This window comes from Hesperophylax consimilis, chromosome 6 (genome assembly GCF_061612785.1).
Source record: "Hesperophylax consimilis isolate HC1 chromosome 6, BYU_Hcon_1.0, whole genome shotgun sequence".
NCBI classification, from domain to species: Eukaryota; Metazoa; Arthropoda; class Insecta; order Trichoptera; family Limnephilidae; genus Hesperophylax; species Hesperophylax consimilis.
Genome location: NC_142841.1, coordinates 33,995,304 through 34,014,092, shown reverse-complemented (window position 1 = coordinate 34,014,092; position 18,789 = coordinate 33,995,304). Strand labels below are relative to the sequence as shown.

The 18,789-nt window shown below is 36.6% G+C and overlaps 1 protein-coding gene across 1 annotated transcript in view; it reads left to right on the top strand.

The window, feature by feature from the left end:
• Nucleotides 1-18,789, top strand: part of CAH6 (Carbonic anhydrase 6) — a 104,127-nt gene that overhangs the window by 83,025 nt on the left and 2,313 nt on the right. Inside the window, exons 3-6 of the mRNA XM_089632926.1 lie at nt 607-771; nt 16,121-16,259; nt 17,529-17,634; nt 17,936-18,163. Of these exons, the coding sequence (XP_089489052.1) occupies nt 607-771; nt 16,121-16,259; nt 17,529-17,634; nt 17,936-18,163 (638 nt within the window). The remainder of the gene's footprint in view (nt 1-606; nt 772-16,120; nt 16,260-17,528; nt 17,635-17,935; nt 18,164-18,789) is intronic.

Here is an 18,789-nt window from a genome sequence, read left to right as displayed (position 1 = left end):
AGTTAACGCAGAACAATTAAAATGTGCACCTTTATCTTTATGAAACATATTTTATATGAAACGACCAAAAAGTGAGGTAGCAATAACATTTATATAATAAAATAAGTGTGTTTTTAGTTTCCCTTTTAATTTATTTTTTATGTTTGCATTCAAAATTTTAATATTTAGAAAAAGATACGCTTATTTTTAATAAAATATGCACGCGTTATTCATCACCTTTCAAAAAAAGTTTTTAGTTTTCTGATACGTTCATATATATTCCATTTATTTTGATTTTATTGCAAAGAGGAAATGCCCTGACCGTCTGACGGCTGAGACCTGAAGAATTAACGGAATATATATTAAAAAGCATTTATTTATATTTTTCGGTTACTGAAATAGTTGTTTCTCATTTTTATCAAATAAACAAAGTAAAATATATATTATTACATAAAATGTGTCTATTAACCACGTCTCATATTTCTGTATATTTACCGTAATTTTCCCAGTTCCCGTTCGGAAACGACTTCATTTACATACATTACATGATAATTTCCATAAAATTTGAGAACCTGTTAATGTATAGTGTTTTTTTCATAAACCTCGTTAACATTGTGCATTATGCAGGTCCAAGCGAGTGGGGAAAGCAGTTCAATACCTGCGTGGGCAAGCATCAGAGCCCCATCAATATCAACTTGCTGTCGGTAAAGGAGGTGAAACTGCCGCCCATGGAGATGCGCGGCTTCTCAGAAAAAATGGAGGGACTGGTAGTTAGCAACAATGGACACACAGGTGAGACCTCTTTAAAGCATATCCGTTGGTAGGTATAAGAAACTGCAAACCCACAAGCAGGACACTTCTTGAGAATAACGCAAAACAATTGTGTTGATTCGCGGTTCAGGTTCTCTGAAGATCAGTACCCTAGGGTTGTACTAGGCACGCGCAAACGCGTCTCTTGACTGTAAACGACTTGAAGCTATATACACACCTATATTCATTCATGCTCGACAGTTTGGCTTGATCGAACACGTTGACTTGGAACTATGCTTATCGTTACGTCCACACGCTCGAGCAGCTCGACAGAAGACGCCATAGATATACCACCAACACGCTCAGTCAAATAGTAAATTTCTTTCGAACATCGGGCAAGAATTACGGTCCTTGAATCTTTTTCACATCGAGCCGTTTGAGCAAAAAAAAAGCATTGAGCGAGACGGTACACACGTTGAGACATGTTCGAATGAGCGTAAAATCATCGAGCACGAACGAACGTGGTAGGTACTGGCCTTAAGATTTCACGTCGAAGGGTAGGGCTGAAGCTAGCCATGCCTATATTATTACTACCTGCTATAAGAAACTTCATACAAAACAGATTGTGTTGGTTGTAAGATCAGTATGAACCGTACTTGTGGGGCTCTGTCTCATAATGTTTCTTGACTTCTAAACGACCTGAAGCAAATAAAAAACTTCGAACCCTCGAGTAGGAAACAGGATTACAAATTGTGTTGATTCGTGGTTCAGACTCCTTGGAGGAAATTAGTGTGAACTGTAGCTGTAGGGCTCGCGCCATGTCTTTTTGAATCTTTTGACTTCTAAACGATTAAAATTTCACATCAAAAGGTAGGACTGAAGCAATACATACTAATATTATGATTAACAAACTTATATATTCATAAGAAACTTTCCACTCAAATGGCATTACACTAAATAGGTTTGACCGAGGTTATTGGAATATTTTTTTATATTTCCTTTAAAAAATGAAAACAAAAAATTAGAAAACATTTATTACTAAATATTAAACATTTGAAATTTCTATATAATTCTGTTTTATTATTAATAACATAAAATAACTTTATTTAAAACAATATTAATCATGTAGACCTCTTCACTGATCCGAATCCCCACACGTACATTGTTATTGATGAGAAAGCTTAAAGTTGTTTTTCTTCTCTTATTAAACCCAAAATATGAACCTAGAACCTAACATGTAGTATATGTAGTCATTCGGATCAGTGGTGGGGTTACTCAGATCAAACCTTGGAAATCAGTATGAAAAAAAACAAAAGACAGTAAAGGTTTCAGAATCCATAACTAATGAAAGTATTATAACATTTATTTACACTCTTTCTGGCTTGCACAAGGCACAAATAAAAACTTTATTACACAATTTCTTGTCGTAAAATTTTCGTGGCTCCATTCTTCGCAAGCAGAACATTGGATCCTATCATCCTTTGGACGATGCACTAAGACTTCATTGCAATAAATACAAAGCTATTTTCTTGAAGCCTCTACGAACAAAGAAGCTGTTGATGAAGATTTTTTTAAACTTTAAGTCCTGGAGTACCTTTTCTCTGAAATGTGATTTTGAGCGGTTTTTGGCGAAATAATTTTTGATCTCCTTTGCGATAGAAGATGTTATTTTTTCTTCGCTATCTTTATGCAATTTGGAAATATTTTTGGAGATACTATAATTATGCAAACTTGGCACCTTTGAAAAGCGGAAGTTTTTTTGAGTTAGCAGATATATTGCACGCATTTTTAATACTGTCCCAAATATCACCTCGTTTTCCAGGATTGCATGTTGCTATCTAGTTGGCTTTCTTAACAGCTTAATCTGTGGTAGTTTTCGCCCACGATTGATTTGTCGTCTTTTTCACTTTGTTGCACACCATCCGTTTCAAATAAAAATGTAATCAATCAACGCATTGAATTTTAAATGTTTTCAAAAATATGATCCAACTAGCCCACCATGTAACGTTTCATTCAGTCTCTCGACTTCTAAAAGACTTTAGAATTCTTTAAAAGGCAGAACTAATACGTACTCGGTGAAACTATATAAGATGGAATGGAGGCAATGAAATTACATAGCTTATATATTTTCTAATATGTTAACCCAAGGTGAAGCTTTTTAGCCTTCGATGAAATAGGCCCTACATAGATTTTGATTGACTTGAACAAATAATACGCGATTTACTTGAGAATTCGTATAAAATAAGTCTAGTACCTATGTATTTACAAATTCGTATAATACAGGGTTTTCCAATAAGAGGTGTTATTTTGATATTCAATCGTAAAAGATCAATGGTTTCGTTGCTTGTGTGGCACGTAGCGCCGTCTTGTTGAAAGTAAACGTTGTCCAGATCAATACCATCCAATTCCGGCTATAAAAAATCATTAATCATCTCTCGATAGCGCAATCCATTCACCGTAACTGTTGCTCCAGCCTAATTTTCGAAAAAGTAAGGTCCAATGACTCCGCCGGACCATAAACCGCACCAAACAGTCACACGCTGAGGATAGAGAGGCTTTTCAACAAGAACTCTTGGGTTTTCCGAGTCCCAGATGCGACAGTTTTGCTTGTTGACGAAGCCACCGAGGTGGAAATGGGCCTCATCACTCAAGTGAATTTCAATGCATTGTTGAAGCGTGTATGGTTCCATTTTTATTAATGACGTAGTTTCTACTTGTCAAATGTCAAAAAAAGACAGCTTCAAAAGTAATATCTACCGAAATAGCAGGCTATTCAAAATAACACCTCTTATTGGAAAACCCTGTATTAAGTGTCGTAAATCAGAGCGTTGTTCAATCAAATATGTAACCGTCACACTAACAATGGCAGCAGGGCCGGCACTGATACAAACGGCGCCTGGCGGAAGTAAAATTTTGGCGTCCCTTGTCAAAATCAGTAGACGCCTAGATCACTGTAACCAATAATATTGGGATGATTTATACAGTGTTTTCCAATAAGAGGTGTTATTTTGAATAGCCCGTTATTTCGGTAGATGTTAATTTTGAAGCTGTCATTTTTTGACATTTGGCAAGTAGAAACTACGCCATTAATAAAAATGGAACGATACACGCTTCAACAACAAATTATTAAAATTCACTTGGGTGAATCAAATGCGAATCATCTTGAGTGATGAGGCTCATTTCCACCTCGGTGACTTCGTCAACAAGCAAAATTGTCGCATCTGGGGCTCGTAAAACCCAAGAGTTATTGTTAAAAAGCCTCTCTATCCTCAACGTGTGACTGTTTGGTGCGGTTTATGGTCCGGCGGAGTCATTGGACCTTACTTTTTCGAAAATGAGGCTGGAGCAACAGTTACGGTGAATGGATTGCGCTATCGAGAGATGATTAATGGTTTTTTATATCCGGAATTGGATGGTATTGATCTGGACAACGTTTACTTTCAAGAAGACGGCGCTACGTGCGACACAAGCAACGAAACCATTGATCTTTTACGATTGAATATCAAAATAACACCTCTTATTGGAAAACCCTGTATTTTTGTGTAGCGCCGTTATGAAGATGCGTTAGGAATGATGTTAGGTATTATCAGCGTCTTGGAAACTCGGCCCTGAATGGTAGTGAAGCCTTTTCAGTTTCGTGTGAAATGTTTGCTGAAGAAATTATTATCTACGCGTATGCGCTTTATTCAATAAATTTGTTATGTCAGATAGTTCTGATATTGACCTAGGGGGACATTTTGGCTGGATCGATTATTGAAAAATTATTAAATATACACAATTTTCAACATTGAAAAATAATAAAAACATGTGCGATTTTCACGCCTCATTTGTATATATTTTTCATTCACTTAATTCGTAATTTGTTGTATAAATAATAACCATAGATAAGTCGGTAAGTTTGAAGAGTGTTAGTTAGAGAAGAATGTAACTGATGAATAATGATATCACAACATGCTTATTAAGATCTACCGACTGAATTATCGTAAGTTATAAATATTGTAAGTTAAGTGTGTGGATGATTATGCAGCTCCAATTATGCTCTGTTATAAATAATATTACATTTATTATAAGGAATATAGAGATTATAGAGTCTTTACAAGTTGACAGTTGGTAGTTGGGAGAGAGCGAACTAACTACGTTAATACACTGTCTTATCAGAATTGCCAGAGTTAATATTATTGTTTAAATAAATTAAAATTTAATACTTGTACGTATATAATTGTTTAAAAATGGTTCCATGATAACTCAACACAGTGACAATTCAACACACTTTTAAAAAGTACTCATTAGAAACGATGAAATATTTTATTTTAACCTAACCTAACCTACTTAACCCAGTTAATAAATTTTTTGTTTCATCACTTTCCATGACTTTATATAACTTTTTAAAGATGCGATGAATTATCATTGTGACGATTTATCCGGCCACCCTTAAAAATAGTAGGTACATCTAGTCATTAGATGACAAAATCAGTGAAAATGCATATACTTGCGGCACGTTCCAGAGTGGAAGATTCCATCAGTATCGCCCTGGTATAAGATCACCATTCAGAATTGAAACGTTGCTTGAAATGGCTTTAGCCGTGTTTGGTGACCAGATCTGAATAGCCAGGTACTCCCTTACCTTCCTCTTCCCCGTCTTATTCCCCTCCCCACTACATTCAGCCTCAAAACATACCCCGATTGAAAATGCCATTGTCTTACTGGCTCCAGACGGTTGGGAGCAATTGGGACTATTGTGCGGTATTTAAATAAAATTAAAAAAAATAGAAAATAGCAACAGAGAAATAATATAACTGAAAATCATCGGTAAAATTTCAATCAGTCTGTTGGTTTTGTTGATAAAATGTAACATTGCAGTTTTTAAATTTGGAATATCTTTTCTCGATTTTTATTACAACAGGTAAATCGTTAAATAGCTTTGGGCCTAGTTATTCGTAATGGTCTCGTGCAACTGTCGTGGTGCATTTAAGTAGGTACGTATACATTATCTGATGTTCTATCTCTTTGCATTGAGGACAGTTCAGATACTTCACTTTCAAGATAGCATAGATAAATTATTTTGTAGCATGGGAAATATTCTCTAAGATAGGTAGGTACTTATTAGGTGTAAATTCGTATTATTTAGAATCTGGACTATTACTTTCATCACGCTAATTCAATAGTTTTTTCAACAATCGAATTGTTGAGTACTCTGGGTGAAGGTTGTTCTCAGAACCATGCCACTTTTCAGGCAGTAATGAAAGAGATATTTTCACAACTACTACTATGGAATCGCGATATCCAATTTGCATTTTAGATAACTGTATTTTGTTCTCATACTAGGACTACCTTGAATGTTTCTGAAACATTCTTTCGGATTTGCAAATCTCTAAATAGTATAAAATAAAGTCGCTATTCGTTTGTGCGCTTAGTTCTTCTAAACTACGTACCGAATTTTCAATAGTGTTTTTACTGTCACATATATATACTACAGGGTTTTCCAATAGGAGGTGTTATTTTGAATAGCCCGCTATTTCGGTAGATGTTACTTTTGAAGCTGTCGTTTTTTGACATTTGACAAGTATAAACTACGCCATTAATAAAAATGGAATGATACACGGTTCAAAAACGCATTGAAATTATTAAAATTCACTTGAGTGAATCAAATGCAAATCATCTTGAGTGATGAGGCCCATTTCCACCTCGGTGGCTTCGTCAACAAGCAAAATTGTCGCATATGGGGCTCGGAAAACCCAAGAGTTATTGTTAAAAACTCTCTCTATCCTCAACGTGTGACTGTTTGGTGTGGTTTATGGTCCGGCTTGGGACTTACTTTTTAGAAAATGAGGCTGAAGCAACAGTTACGGTGAATGGATTGCGCTATCGAGAGATGATTAATGATTTTTTATGGCCGGAATTGGATGGTATTGATCTGAACAACCTTTACTTTCAACAAGACGGCGCTACGTGCAACACAGGCAACGAAACCATTGATATTTTACGATTGAATTTCAAAATAACACCTCTTATTGGAAAATCCTGTATAATACGTGCATATTATATTTATGCAAAGTAGAGAAAAGTCGATGTTTTATAATAAAGTTTAGAAAAAAAACGATACAATGAAAATGCCCTATAAAATATAGAATTCAAACGAATATAATTTTTTTCGTATTGAGATTCGTCAACTATTTTTATTCTACATAGGTACCGAGTTTACTGCCTTTTTGGAGGCAATTTAAAAGTTTTGGTAAAGTCAGAAGCTTCCACAGTGGAAAACGGGTTCGGCAAACGAGAAATCGTATCGTGATGACACAATACTTACTCTAATATTGCGGCCTCACCCGAGTTACCCTATTCAATAGTTAGGTCACTTCCAGTCAATGGATATCGAGAGCTAGGTACCTGCCTGACGTGTTTTATTGTTAATCATTGATTTATATCAAGGCTGCCCAACCCCAGGCCCGCGGGCCATAATGTGGCCCGCGAACGAATTATAAGTGGCCCGCGTGAACCATTTTCAAAAAACCCGCCAATCCGCCAATTTGAAAAAGTGTCGCGGGCCTGGTTTAAAACAAACAATGCCGCTTGCGCGCGGTCACCAGTGTTGCCAACGAAGGCGATTTATCGCTATTTGGTCTACTCAGACCGAGAATCAGCGACAAAAAAATCTAACCTGTTGAACTTACTCTTTAAACAAAAATACACCGGTTTTGATATAGTATCTTTTGCGTCCGAAATGGAATCTTGTAGCCACCCCCCCCCCCCCCCTCATGGAATTCGAAAAATTGTTGTGGGGAATCACATATGATGTTTTTGGGTGCGCGGAATTTTTTTTCCTGTGTAGTTCCTGGGGAGCACTCATTTTGATTTTTTTTTGTGAGGAATTATGTTTTATAGAAATTCTCTAACAACCTCCCCCCCCCCCATGGAAATAGGAACCGTCAGGTATTCAGTGGCCCGCCAGTGATTCAAAATCGTCAATTTGGCCCAACTGTTAAAAAGGTTGGGCAGCCTTGATTTATATCATAATATACCCATTCACCTTGAGGCCGGTCTGGATTTACCGATAAGCAGAGCGGTTTGCCATACATCAGTAGGTATATAACTACTGTACGATAATTAATAGTTGTCCGGTCCTGTGTTTTGCGTGATGTTTCAATTGTTTGTAATATTGTTAACAGGGCGATTCTTAGGCAATCGATTCAATCAGAAGAATTGTTTCAAGCCCCTAATTTCTACCGATTTATATCAAGTTTCTCGTAAAGTTTTTAAGTTCCAAAAAAATATATGTTATTTTTTAAGATAATATCTATTCATTTGTTTTGACAAAACGACAGAAAAAAATCGCAATGTAACCACCGAAAATTATTATAACAGAATAAAACACGTTTTGTTCTAATATTTAATATGTTATAGGCATGAAAAAATTCACAGTGTATCTTTAAATGCAACTAAAGAATTTGTTCAGAGATTTTTGCTCCATTTCAAACGAGACGTGTTTTGTTAAATATCTTTACCATTTTTGCTAAATTATTATCATTTTTTTAATATTTGCGCGCTCCCTCTAACATTCGCATTTACATGCTTACTACGGGACTAACACTCGTGTTTAAAGGGATTAATTATATTAACTATTAGTGCATAACTGTTAACATGAAGAAAATGAATAAGTAGATACATAAATATATAGATACTGTGTTCTTTCTCTCTTTTATCCAAATTACATCGATCTTATATATATTTTTTCCTTAAATTTATTTGAAACGCATTTGTGAAGGTTTATTTATATATTTGCTTATGTAAATCTGTGAAAAATAATTAGGGTACAGGCGAATATTCCGCTTAATGTTTTATATCGTCTTGTTAATTGCTGTCTATGAATATCTGTGTTTTCTCACTAATAAAAAAATTTGTAAACAAATTAAATTGTTTACCAAACCACCACGGTAGGAACCTACGGGAAAAGTACTCACGATATTTTTTAAATTTCTCGTTTACTTTGAGTAAGTGATTTAATTCGGAACTGCATAATGTATCAGGGGGGTATCACTCCGATCGAAAATTGGAACCAAAATATTGTGACGTCATATGTTTGCCTAACTATATCCACCAATGAAAAACTCTGAAAATCTATGGAATAAACTTTCAAAATTTTTCATTGGTGTAAAGTACAATAAGTAGGCTCAGAATGAGAATTTTACTGTCTATATATTGGCATATCTATGGTTTTTAAGGACAAATTTATTTAATACAAAAAGCCCGATATAGAAGTTGATTTATGCTCTGTATATTGTTTAACGGTATTCCACTCTCGATGTGAATGCATTCACGAGTGACCGATACCAAGCGATATAATAAAGGTAATTTGGGATGCAGACGGAATACTTCAGGTGCATTGCAAATGCACATTAATAGGCACCTACTACGATTTGATAGTGCCATTAAAATTTTGTTTATTGATTAAATTGGGGAACCGCAAACGTACGATTTTATTTTTAGCAAATAGGGAACCCATCAGAATAAAAATTACCGAACACTAAAAAAACATACGTGATTTCAAACTAAATATTCGATTTTCCTCATTAAAACATGTTGTCTTTGGGATTGGTTCTTGCGCTCGCTTAATACGAAAATACAATTTAACCCCTGAAGTGTGGTATGTCAATAAAGAATAACTTTTTCGAACGTTTTAAGGTAGTTTTTAGGTCAAAAAAATTGAATTGTTTGTATGGGAAAATAAATATTCTTCGATGGAAAAATATTTTAGGATGGGAAAAAAGTAGGAATTTTGGTTTTTTACTTCTACCATCACGTAGCATCATCTCCCGAAGTTAGTGCACTTTACCCCCGAATATTCTGTATATTACTATCATAGATTAAAGAATAACACAAGAAGAGCCTTGTAGGCGTGTTTCGTGATCCAAATATACGTCCAATTTGGGCCTGTATTTCCGAACAAAAGTGTGTTTCACCATGATTACGAATTTCATATGGGATGGCGATAAACAATTTCAGACAGAGATAGACCGCGTGCTAAATGGTCTAGAAGCAAAAGGTATCAAGTCAGTGGCACATTTTTTCATTGAAATTTGGATAGATTCTATGGGTGTGCCGATATATTGGCATGACACTTTATGTCTCTTGAAACGCATCCATGATATCTGCTCATTCGACTTTAGAAATATATATGTATATATTTATTTATATAAATTTTTTCATATTATTTAATTAATACCATTCCTCAAAATATTAATATGGAAACGAATGAACTGCTTTCTGCGGGTTTAAAGCCAATGAAGATTTAGCCGTTTATCCCATATTTATAGGTTCTATAAAATTGGTACACTATGACAAGCGATCGCTTAAAACGTTTATGTAAACTTGCCATAACATGCCAAAAATCGCAAGAGCTGCTGCTGTTAAAAGGTTTAAAATTAAAAATTTTAAAAAAACTTTGAAAGTTAATATACACAGAAAATACAAAGATGATAATTCATCCTATTTCTAACACCCAATTCACAAAAAGTAAATAAAATTCCATTCTCTATTCAACGGTTAAAATATACAAATAGAAACAAGTGTATTGGATTGCAACAATAACATTTGGCTGTCATCAGTTGTTTTGTTTTGCTCTATCTAAAATTAATTTTTTACCATTCTTTTTTGTTTTCTGGCAAAAAAAAAGTGTAGTGTGTTGTGCCTTGAGGTTTCTTCTCCCTCCTGATCTTCCAGGAGTCACTTTTCGCTGCTGATTTCCAGATATTTATAAACTTTTTTACTTCTGTCATTTTTCATACTATTATTGTAGTTGTTTACTGTTGTGAATAATGGAGGAAGATTTCCCTCCTGGACCCCCTACAAAGCCCCCAGATCCCTCTCCAGACCCCCCAGACGGGGAAAATGTAGAAATTTCTGACAGTGATTCTGTCATCTTGACTTCTACCAAAAAAAGGAAATTTACTCCTTCTTCCCCAATAAAACTTGACTCGCCTTCGACTTCACTGTCCCCACCAGCACTTTCTCAACTTCCTCCAACAAACTTTTATTCTCCTCATTCCCGTGGCCCATTCATAGCATACGCCCAAAAAACTGAGCAAGGAAAAACCATCCACCCTCTTGAATTTGGCAAATTCCTATCAAATAGCAAGAATCTTTCAATCAAACCTGGAGGTGTAAAAGCCGAGGGTCGCTTCCGAATCTCCGTCGAATTCCTCTCAGGGTCAGCTGCCAACAGTTTCATCAAAAATATCTTCATTTCATCTAATTCAAAGTTCAAGGCATATATCCCTACTTTCAATGTCACTCGCATGGGCCTGGTCAGAGGTATCTCGACCGATCTGTCCATCCAAGAAATTCTGTCTTCACTTTCAACCCCCCAACACATTGGCAATCCCATAAAAGCCAGGAGGCTAAATTACAAGGACTCCTCTGAGGGTATAATTACCTGGAAGCCCTCCCAATCTGTTGTTATCACCTTTGAAGGTCAATCTCTTCCCTCCCATATATATTTATTCTTCAACTCATTACCAGTTGAAATGTATACATATCCCACCACTCAATGTTTCAATTGCTGTCGTTTTGGTCATACCAAAGCTGCATGCAGATCTCAACCCAGATGTTTTAAATGTGGAGAAAACCACGCAGCTGACCAATGTCCTTCTTCCTCCTCACCTAAATGTTTTAACTGCTCAGGCTCACATACAGCTATCAACACATCTTGCCCAGAACAATCTCGCCAAAAAAATATTAAAATTTCTATGGCCTCTGAGAACTTGTCTTTTCTGCAGGCTTCTAAATTATTCCCGCCTGTCAAAAAATCATTTGCTGAGGCTTTATCCAGCAACTCCTCATCCAACCCTCTTCCCTCCACTACAACAACTTCTTCTCGTTCAACTAAATTCACATACAAAAACGCTATCTCTAAACCGGCTCCTGGATACGATCAGCAACAACACAACTCACTGCTCTTAAATCCCAATGGTTCACCTCTTTCAAATGCCACAAATGGGTGTGCAAATAATTATAATCCGTCCTCAATGAACTCTCTTAAACTTTCTGAAAAACTCTCCCAAGACAATTCTTCATTTATCCAAACTCTTATTATTCTTCTAATTGACCTTATTTCTTCTCAAACTAATCTACCGTCCAACGCTGCTACTATTATTTCCACATTAAAATCATTTATTCAAAATGGCTCTTCAGGATGTCAGAATACTTCAGTGGAATAGCCGAAGTGCTATTTCTAACAAATCTGATCTCCTTAACCTATTAAATTCCAACTTTATTTCTTTGGCTGCTATCTCGGAGACTTGGTTTACTCCATCCACCCACTTTAATGTGGGAGGGTATTCCTGTCTCCGCGACGATCGCCCGGAAGGTTCGGGCGGCGGTGCTGCCCTTTTTATTAAAAAATCCATATCATTTTCCCCAATAAATAATATCAAACCCCCCAATGCTGACTTCCAAATGGTTGCAGCTAAAATAAAGGACACATCCTTTATTTCAGTCTATCTTCCCCCAACAGCCCACTTCAATAAACAAACTTGGTTGCAAATTGTAAGTCAACTAAGCCCTCCTTTCTTTATATTAGGCGATTTTAATGCCCATTCCCCCGTCTGGGGTTCTGCTTTCTCCGACCGAGATGGTCGAAGTGTGATGGATTTCCTAGATCAATCCAACCTTTTCCTTTTGAATGACGGATCTCCTACTAGGATCTCACGCCCCAGCACAAACCCCAGTGCAGTGGATCTCTCGATATGTTCTACTAGTCTGGCTTCTCTCTCCTCGTGGGTGGTGTCCCCCGACCCTTGCTCCAGTGATCATTTCCCGATCATCATTACTTATCAAACTTCTTTCCAATCAGACAAGTCTCATATTTCGACAAAGATTAAAACGAAACACACCAAATGGGATGAATTTAACTCTCATATGGACAAGTTCCTACTAAATTCACCCGCCACCGATATATTTTCCGTCAAAGATGATTATAATAACTTCAAATCAATGCTCATAACTGCAATAAATAAATCAAATCCTCCCCCTAAAACTAAATCTCTCAAAAAACTCCCTCCAACTCCCTGGTGGGATGAGGAATGTTCCAAAGTAGTAAGAATTCGGAAAGCTAAATCTCTTTCCTATCGTTACAATATGACTATGGAGAACTATCTTATATACAAAAACGCTGAATCCAATGCCAAAAGGGTATTGAGGTCAAAAAAAAGATCCGGGTGGTACAACTTTTGCAGTTCAGTATCTCCGAACACTCCAATTTCGGAAGTTTGGTCTATGATCCGAAGATTTCGATCCTCCTTCAGTTCACCATCTCCTCGAGCGTCTCATTCTAAATGGATAGATGAATTCTTGGACAAAATTGCCCCCCCTTCTGTTCCTAACTTAGATGAAATAACGCCCATCTATAATACTCCCATGTCTAATCATTGGCTAGACTCTCCATTCACCTTAATTGAGCTAAAAAATGGTTTATCAACAGTCAAGGACTCATCTCCAGGCAGAGATGGTATACCTTACAGCATAATCAAAAATAGTAATGATAATGTTCTAAACCACTTCTTAAGCATCTTAAATAAAATCTTCCAGACTGGTATAATGCCTGATGACTGGAGTTCTCAAATAATCATCCCTATTTTAAAAACAAACAAATCTCCAAATTTTGGATCCAACTACAGGCCAATCGCTCTTTCATCCACCCTCAGTAAACTTTATGAAAAATTAATTAAAAACCGATTAGAATTTTTTGTCGAGAGTAAACAGCTTCTCTCTCCATCTCAATTTGGATTTAGGAAAAAAAAATCCACTCAGGATAACCTTGCCATCATCAGCACTGATATTAATTTATCAATTTCTAAACAGGAAGTTTGTCTTGCCGTCTTTATAGATATAGAAGGCGCCTTTGACAATGTTTCCATCCCAATCCTGAAAAAAAAACTTCTAGGCCTTGGCCTTCCCCCCATGTTTGTCCAATCAATTATTAATCTATTTCTAGATAGAAAAATTTTCATTGAACTTCCAGATATTTCTCCTCAAAGTAGGTCTATTTGGAAGGGTTTACCACAAGGCGATGTATTGTCCCCCTTACTGTATAATATATACACATATGATATGCATGTCACTATTCCCCCACAAATAAAAATTATCGAGTTCGCAGATGACATAGCTTTCTTCTTATCATCCAAAATCATCCCTCTTGCCGTCAAATATCTTAACGAAGCCATGAATGCCCTTTGCACATGGCTCACGTTACATGGTCTTGAACTTTCAATCCAAAAGACTCAGTGTGTCACCTTCTCAAACCGCCATAAAAACCCCCCCGTTCAAATTTTATTTAAAAATTCTCCAATCTCCAACGCTTCTGAAGTAAAATTTTTGGGAGTAACATTTGATAGGAAACTTAAATGGTCTTCCCATATTAATAATTTAGTTACTAAATGCGAAAAAAATTTAAATATCATCAGATCATTATCTGGCGTTTGGTGGGGAGCTCACCCTACTTGCATTAAGTTGCTTTACAATGCACTTATTCGAAGCCATCTCGACTATGCCTGCCCACTTTTTAGTACTGCCTCAAAAAATGTACTGAATAAATTAGACAAAATTCAATCTAAATCTTTGCGAATAATAACTGGAGCGATGCAATCGTCACCCATCAATTCCCTTCAAGTAGAATGTTCTGATCCTCCTCTTTATTTAAGGCGTCAACTATTTGCTGACAAATTTGTTCTTAAATGTTTAAATTCTAAATGTCATCAGGTTATCCCCAGCGTCTCTTTGTTCATTGACTCAAACCATTCATCTACAATCAGAGCTTCAACTAAACCTATTCCTGACATCTGTAAAAATTTTAAGTCTCTCTCAGAGCTCCACATCATCCAAAATGATCTACTTCCCTTATACAAACTAAAATATAGTCACGTCACCCTATCCCCAACAATATTAGAAGGGATCGGAATCTTTAAAAGTCATTCCAATCTCCCGGCCCGAACTGTCAATAATATGTTCAATGACATTATTTTATCTAAATGGCCCAACTTTTCTCTTTTATTTACTGATGGATCCAAATCTCCCGACTCTCCTAACTGTGGTATAGGTATTAACGTTTACCACAATAATTCTAATGATAGAATATTTCATTCAATTTCAAATCAATTTTCAATATTTTCAGCTGAGTGCATTGCAATAATAGAATCTCTCAAATATATAATCAAAAATAATTTTGAACATTCCCTCGTTCTCTCTGACTCTCTCAGTTCCCTCCAAAAACTTAAATCCAGTCCTCTTCTTCATCCTGATGATCATTTTGTATGCCTTATTCGAGTGATGATAGCATCCATTCAAAGCTCTGGTAAATCTGTAACCCTGATTTGGATTCCTGGACATGTTGGTATCATGGGTAATGATATTGCGGATGCCTTGGCAAAACAAGGAGCGTCCAACCCTGTTGTTACCCTCGTAAACCACATTCCCTTATCTGACATTTTTTCCATCATCAAAGAAAGATCCCGCAATGTTTGGTCAGAGTATTGGCACATTGCTAGTCAATCCAAGGGAGCCTGCTATGCCTCAATACAAAGGACTATACCATCAAAACCGTGGTTTCAGCAATTCCCTCATTTTTCCAAAAAAGAAATTTCTTCACTCATTCGAATGAGGATCGGTCATTGTTCCGTTCCTTCCCATCTTTTTAAAATTCACGTCCTTGACTCCCCAGATTGTACATTCTGTGGTCTAGAAGTGGGAACTTTAGATCACATATTTTTTGGTTGTCCCTCTCTAAACAAATATCCTCTCTTCTATCAAGCCTTAACTAAAATTGCCTCCCCTCCATTCAACATTTCATCTCTTTTAAGTCTGAACTCGACTCCAATTTTCATTATAATTTTGAAATTTGCCTATTTAAATAAAATTAATATTTAAATTCACCTTTCAATACACCTTTCTCAATAATTTTAAATGATGGCCAAGAACACCCTTGAAGGGTGAAAGCCAGAAATAATGGAAAAAAAAAAAAAAAAAAAAAACAAGTGTATTTAATTCAAGTATTCGTTTAAGGTGTCATTTGTTTAAATGTAATGTTTTTAGTGAAGATAAAATGAATTACATAGCAATACAAACATGTTTAGAAGGTTTAAAATAATTTAGTGGTACATATTTGGGTAATTATTTACCTACGACTACCGTTTGAGAAAATATTACGTACATGTTAGGTTAGGTTGGATTAGGTAGAATTAAATCACAAACCAGTCTATACAAACCTAGCGTAGCCCACAAACTACTTGGAAACTGGGATATAACTCTAAAGGGGACGCGAGCAGGCGTTATTAAAGGGGCAATTTTTCGTAGTAGTAAAAACGGTAGTCGTAGGTAAATATTTACCCATATTTGTTTGCAGTGATGCTGAAAGTGGAGAACTACGACCCACCCCAAATCAGCCAAGGCCCCCTCATGGGCGAGTACACCTTCAGCCAGATGCACTTCCACTGGGGGGACAACGACACTGTGGGCAGCGAGGACAAGATCAACAGTCGGGGGTGAGCGAACAAACAAACAAACACCTGTCTCCCTTCCTGTCAGAAATAAGCCATTCACTATATACCTAATAGCTACTGCAATATCTGAAAAACTTATACATTAAGCTGTTATGGGGGGATGATGCCTTTGTTATACTTGTATATAAGTCGACAGTGCTCTGAAATAGTAGGGTCATTGATGCCTTCAGTACCCACCGGCATTGATATTCAAATGAGACAAGAAGGGAAAAAATTGGTTCCACTTTTCTATCCCCATTGACCTCCAATGAACCCGCTGACATGAATGCTGAATGACCAGAAATTAATGAATCCGCGCACACCGCTTATTGCGTGCTACTGATGGGACATGTTACGATGAGATGTTAGTACGCAATACCGCCTCTATTTAAAGCTCTCTTCCTCCCGGTATACAGTTGAAAACATCTCAAATGTTAAATATGATTTAAGATTTTCACGGCCAAAAGTATTTTTGTTATTTGTTTTTGGGGTGTTATGCCGTGTTGCGCTAACTCCTTCTTTAGCCAACGTTTCGGACAGCATTGCAGTGTCCATCATCAGGGCAGATGTGTTATTATAATAACAATAACACATCTGCCCTGATGATGGACACTGCAATGCTGTCCGAAACGTTGGCTAAAGAAGGAGTTAGCGCAACACGGCATAACACCCCAAAAACAAATAACAAAAAAAAAAAAAAAAAAAAAAAAAAAAAAATCTCAAATGTTGTCCCATATTAATTTGCACTGAATAGATCATGATAAACACACTAGAAACTCCTTCCATGTAGTTCTGAATTGACACCAATTTCACCAAAGACTTACTGTTGGATCTACCCCATTAAGAGCACACTTCCTGCCTGACATCATATAGGTATCGCAAGCCCATTTGATCGAAATGAAATTTTCATAATGATGTAACACCGTTTAAGGTAGTGAAGTTTAAGAAAAGAATAGTAAGACTTTTGGATCACAAACATGCCCACATTTCTTACTCTTTTTTATTTCAGAGTCGTTTACGTGCGATCACATGTAAAGGACTCTGTAAAACAATTTGCCGTCTTTCGGGTTTTCAAATTCGACAGGTTCACTACATCCTTTCTTTAAAAATACCCTCTATACACTCTAAGATTCCACACAGCATCCTCAAAGATTAAACAGGCCCTAGTAAACCTGTGTGGGGTACTAATTATCAATGATAGTTTTCTTGATGTCTTTGTAAAATTGATATTTTGCAGTAGGTGCTTATTATAAACAACATTTCAAATTACAGATTTCCTATGGAGCTGCACATGGTGTTTTTCAAGAAAGAATATGGTGATTCCATGAATGCTTTGGAACATACAGATGGCTTAGCTGTACTAGCGTTCTTCTTTGAAGTAAGTATCTACCTACATAATATAGATGGTACAACTAAACATCCTATACAATTATTTTCCATTTGTCGACTAAATGAAAAGTAAATGTCAAAAGCCCACATGATAAGACATGACCTAAACATAGGTGGAACCAAAGCCTCATCTGTCGGAAGAAGGACTGGAAAAATTTCTTACAGGCAGCTAGAGGTATCCTAGAATTACAGCACAGATGATGCTTTTTATTCAGCATTGAATTCGATGAACTTTTGTTTTTTAGTGTTCAAACGATTCCTCTTTTCAAAAGGTATGATATTATTTTCAGTTGGACAGATACAGGCACCCCGGCTATGACCTGGTGACAGCTGCGCTAGCCAATGTGACAGAGCCACACTCCTCGATGCCTCTCCCTGCTCCCATCAGCCTCCTTGATCTTGTCTCCTATGACTTGGACCACTACTTCACTTATAATGGCTCCCTGACAACACCGCCGTGCTCTGAAGTTGTAACATGGATTGACTACGAGCAACCTATCAGACTATCTCATGAACAGGTGACCACAAGATATTATTTGAGATATTTACGGCCAAAAGTACTATCATGATTAATTTTTGGGTTATTATGCCGTGTTGCACTTTCTCCTTCTTAAGCTGATGGACACTAACGCTGTCCAACACGGTGGCTAAAGAAGGGGGTAACCATAGTTTTTATATATTCAATAAATGAAGCTATAAACCAAGTGGACTTTTTACAAAGAATAACTGGTGTTGAAAAGAGAGTACTTCATACCGCTGCAAGTATCGACCTCAATCCGTTTAACTGCTAGCCATTCAATCTACCCACCAGGTTATCGACAAGAGATTGAGTGTACTCATTTCGTCTGTAGCTTTTAATTTAACTCTTCCCCTCCTTCCTTCTAGGCAATGAGTAAACTGCGGTGGGTTGAGTGGATTTGAAATTTTTGCCAGACAGATGATTATTGTTACGGCGAAACTTTGGATCTCGCTTGTAGCCTCTCAAAAACATGGCTGCGTAAAATTCTTTGATAAGGCTGCGCCAATTTGTTGTAACTTCGGGATATCTCACAACTCTTTAAATAAAAACTCAAGGATCAACCAAAAAGTTTGGACTTTTATTTAGTGTTAGATTATAAACGAGCTTGGATAGCCATTAGGCCAG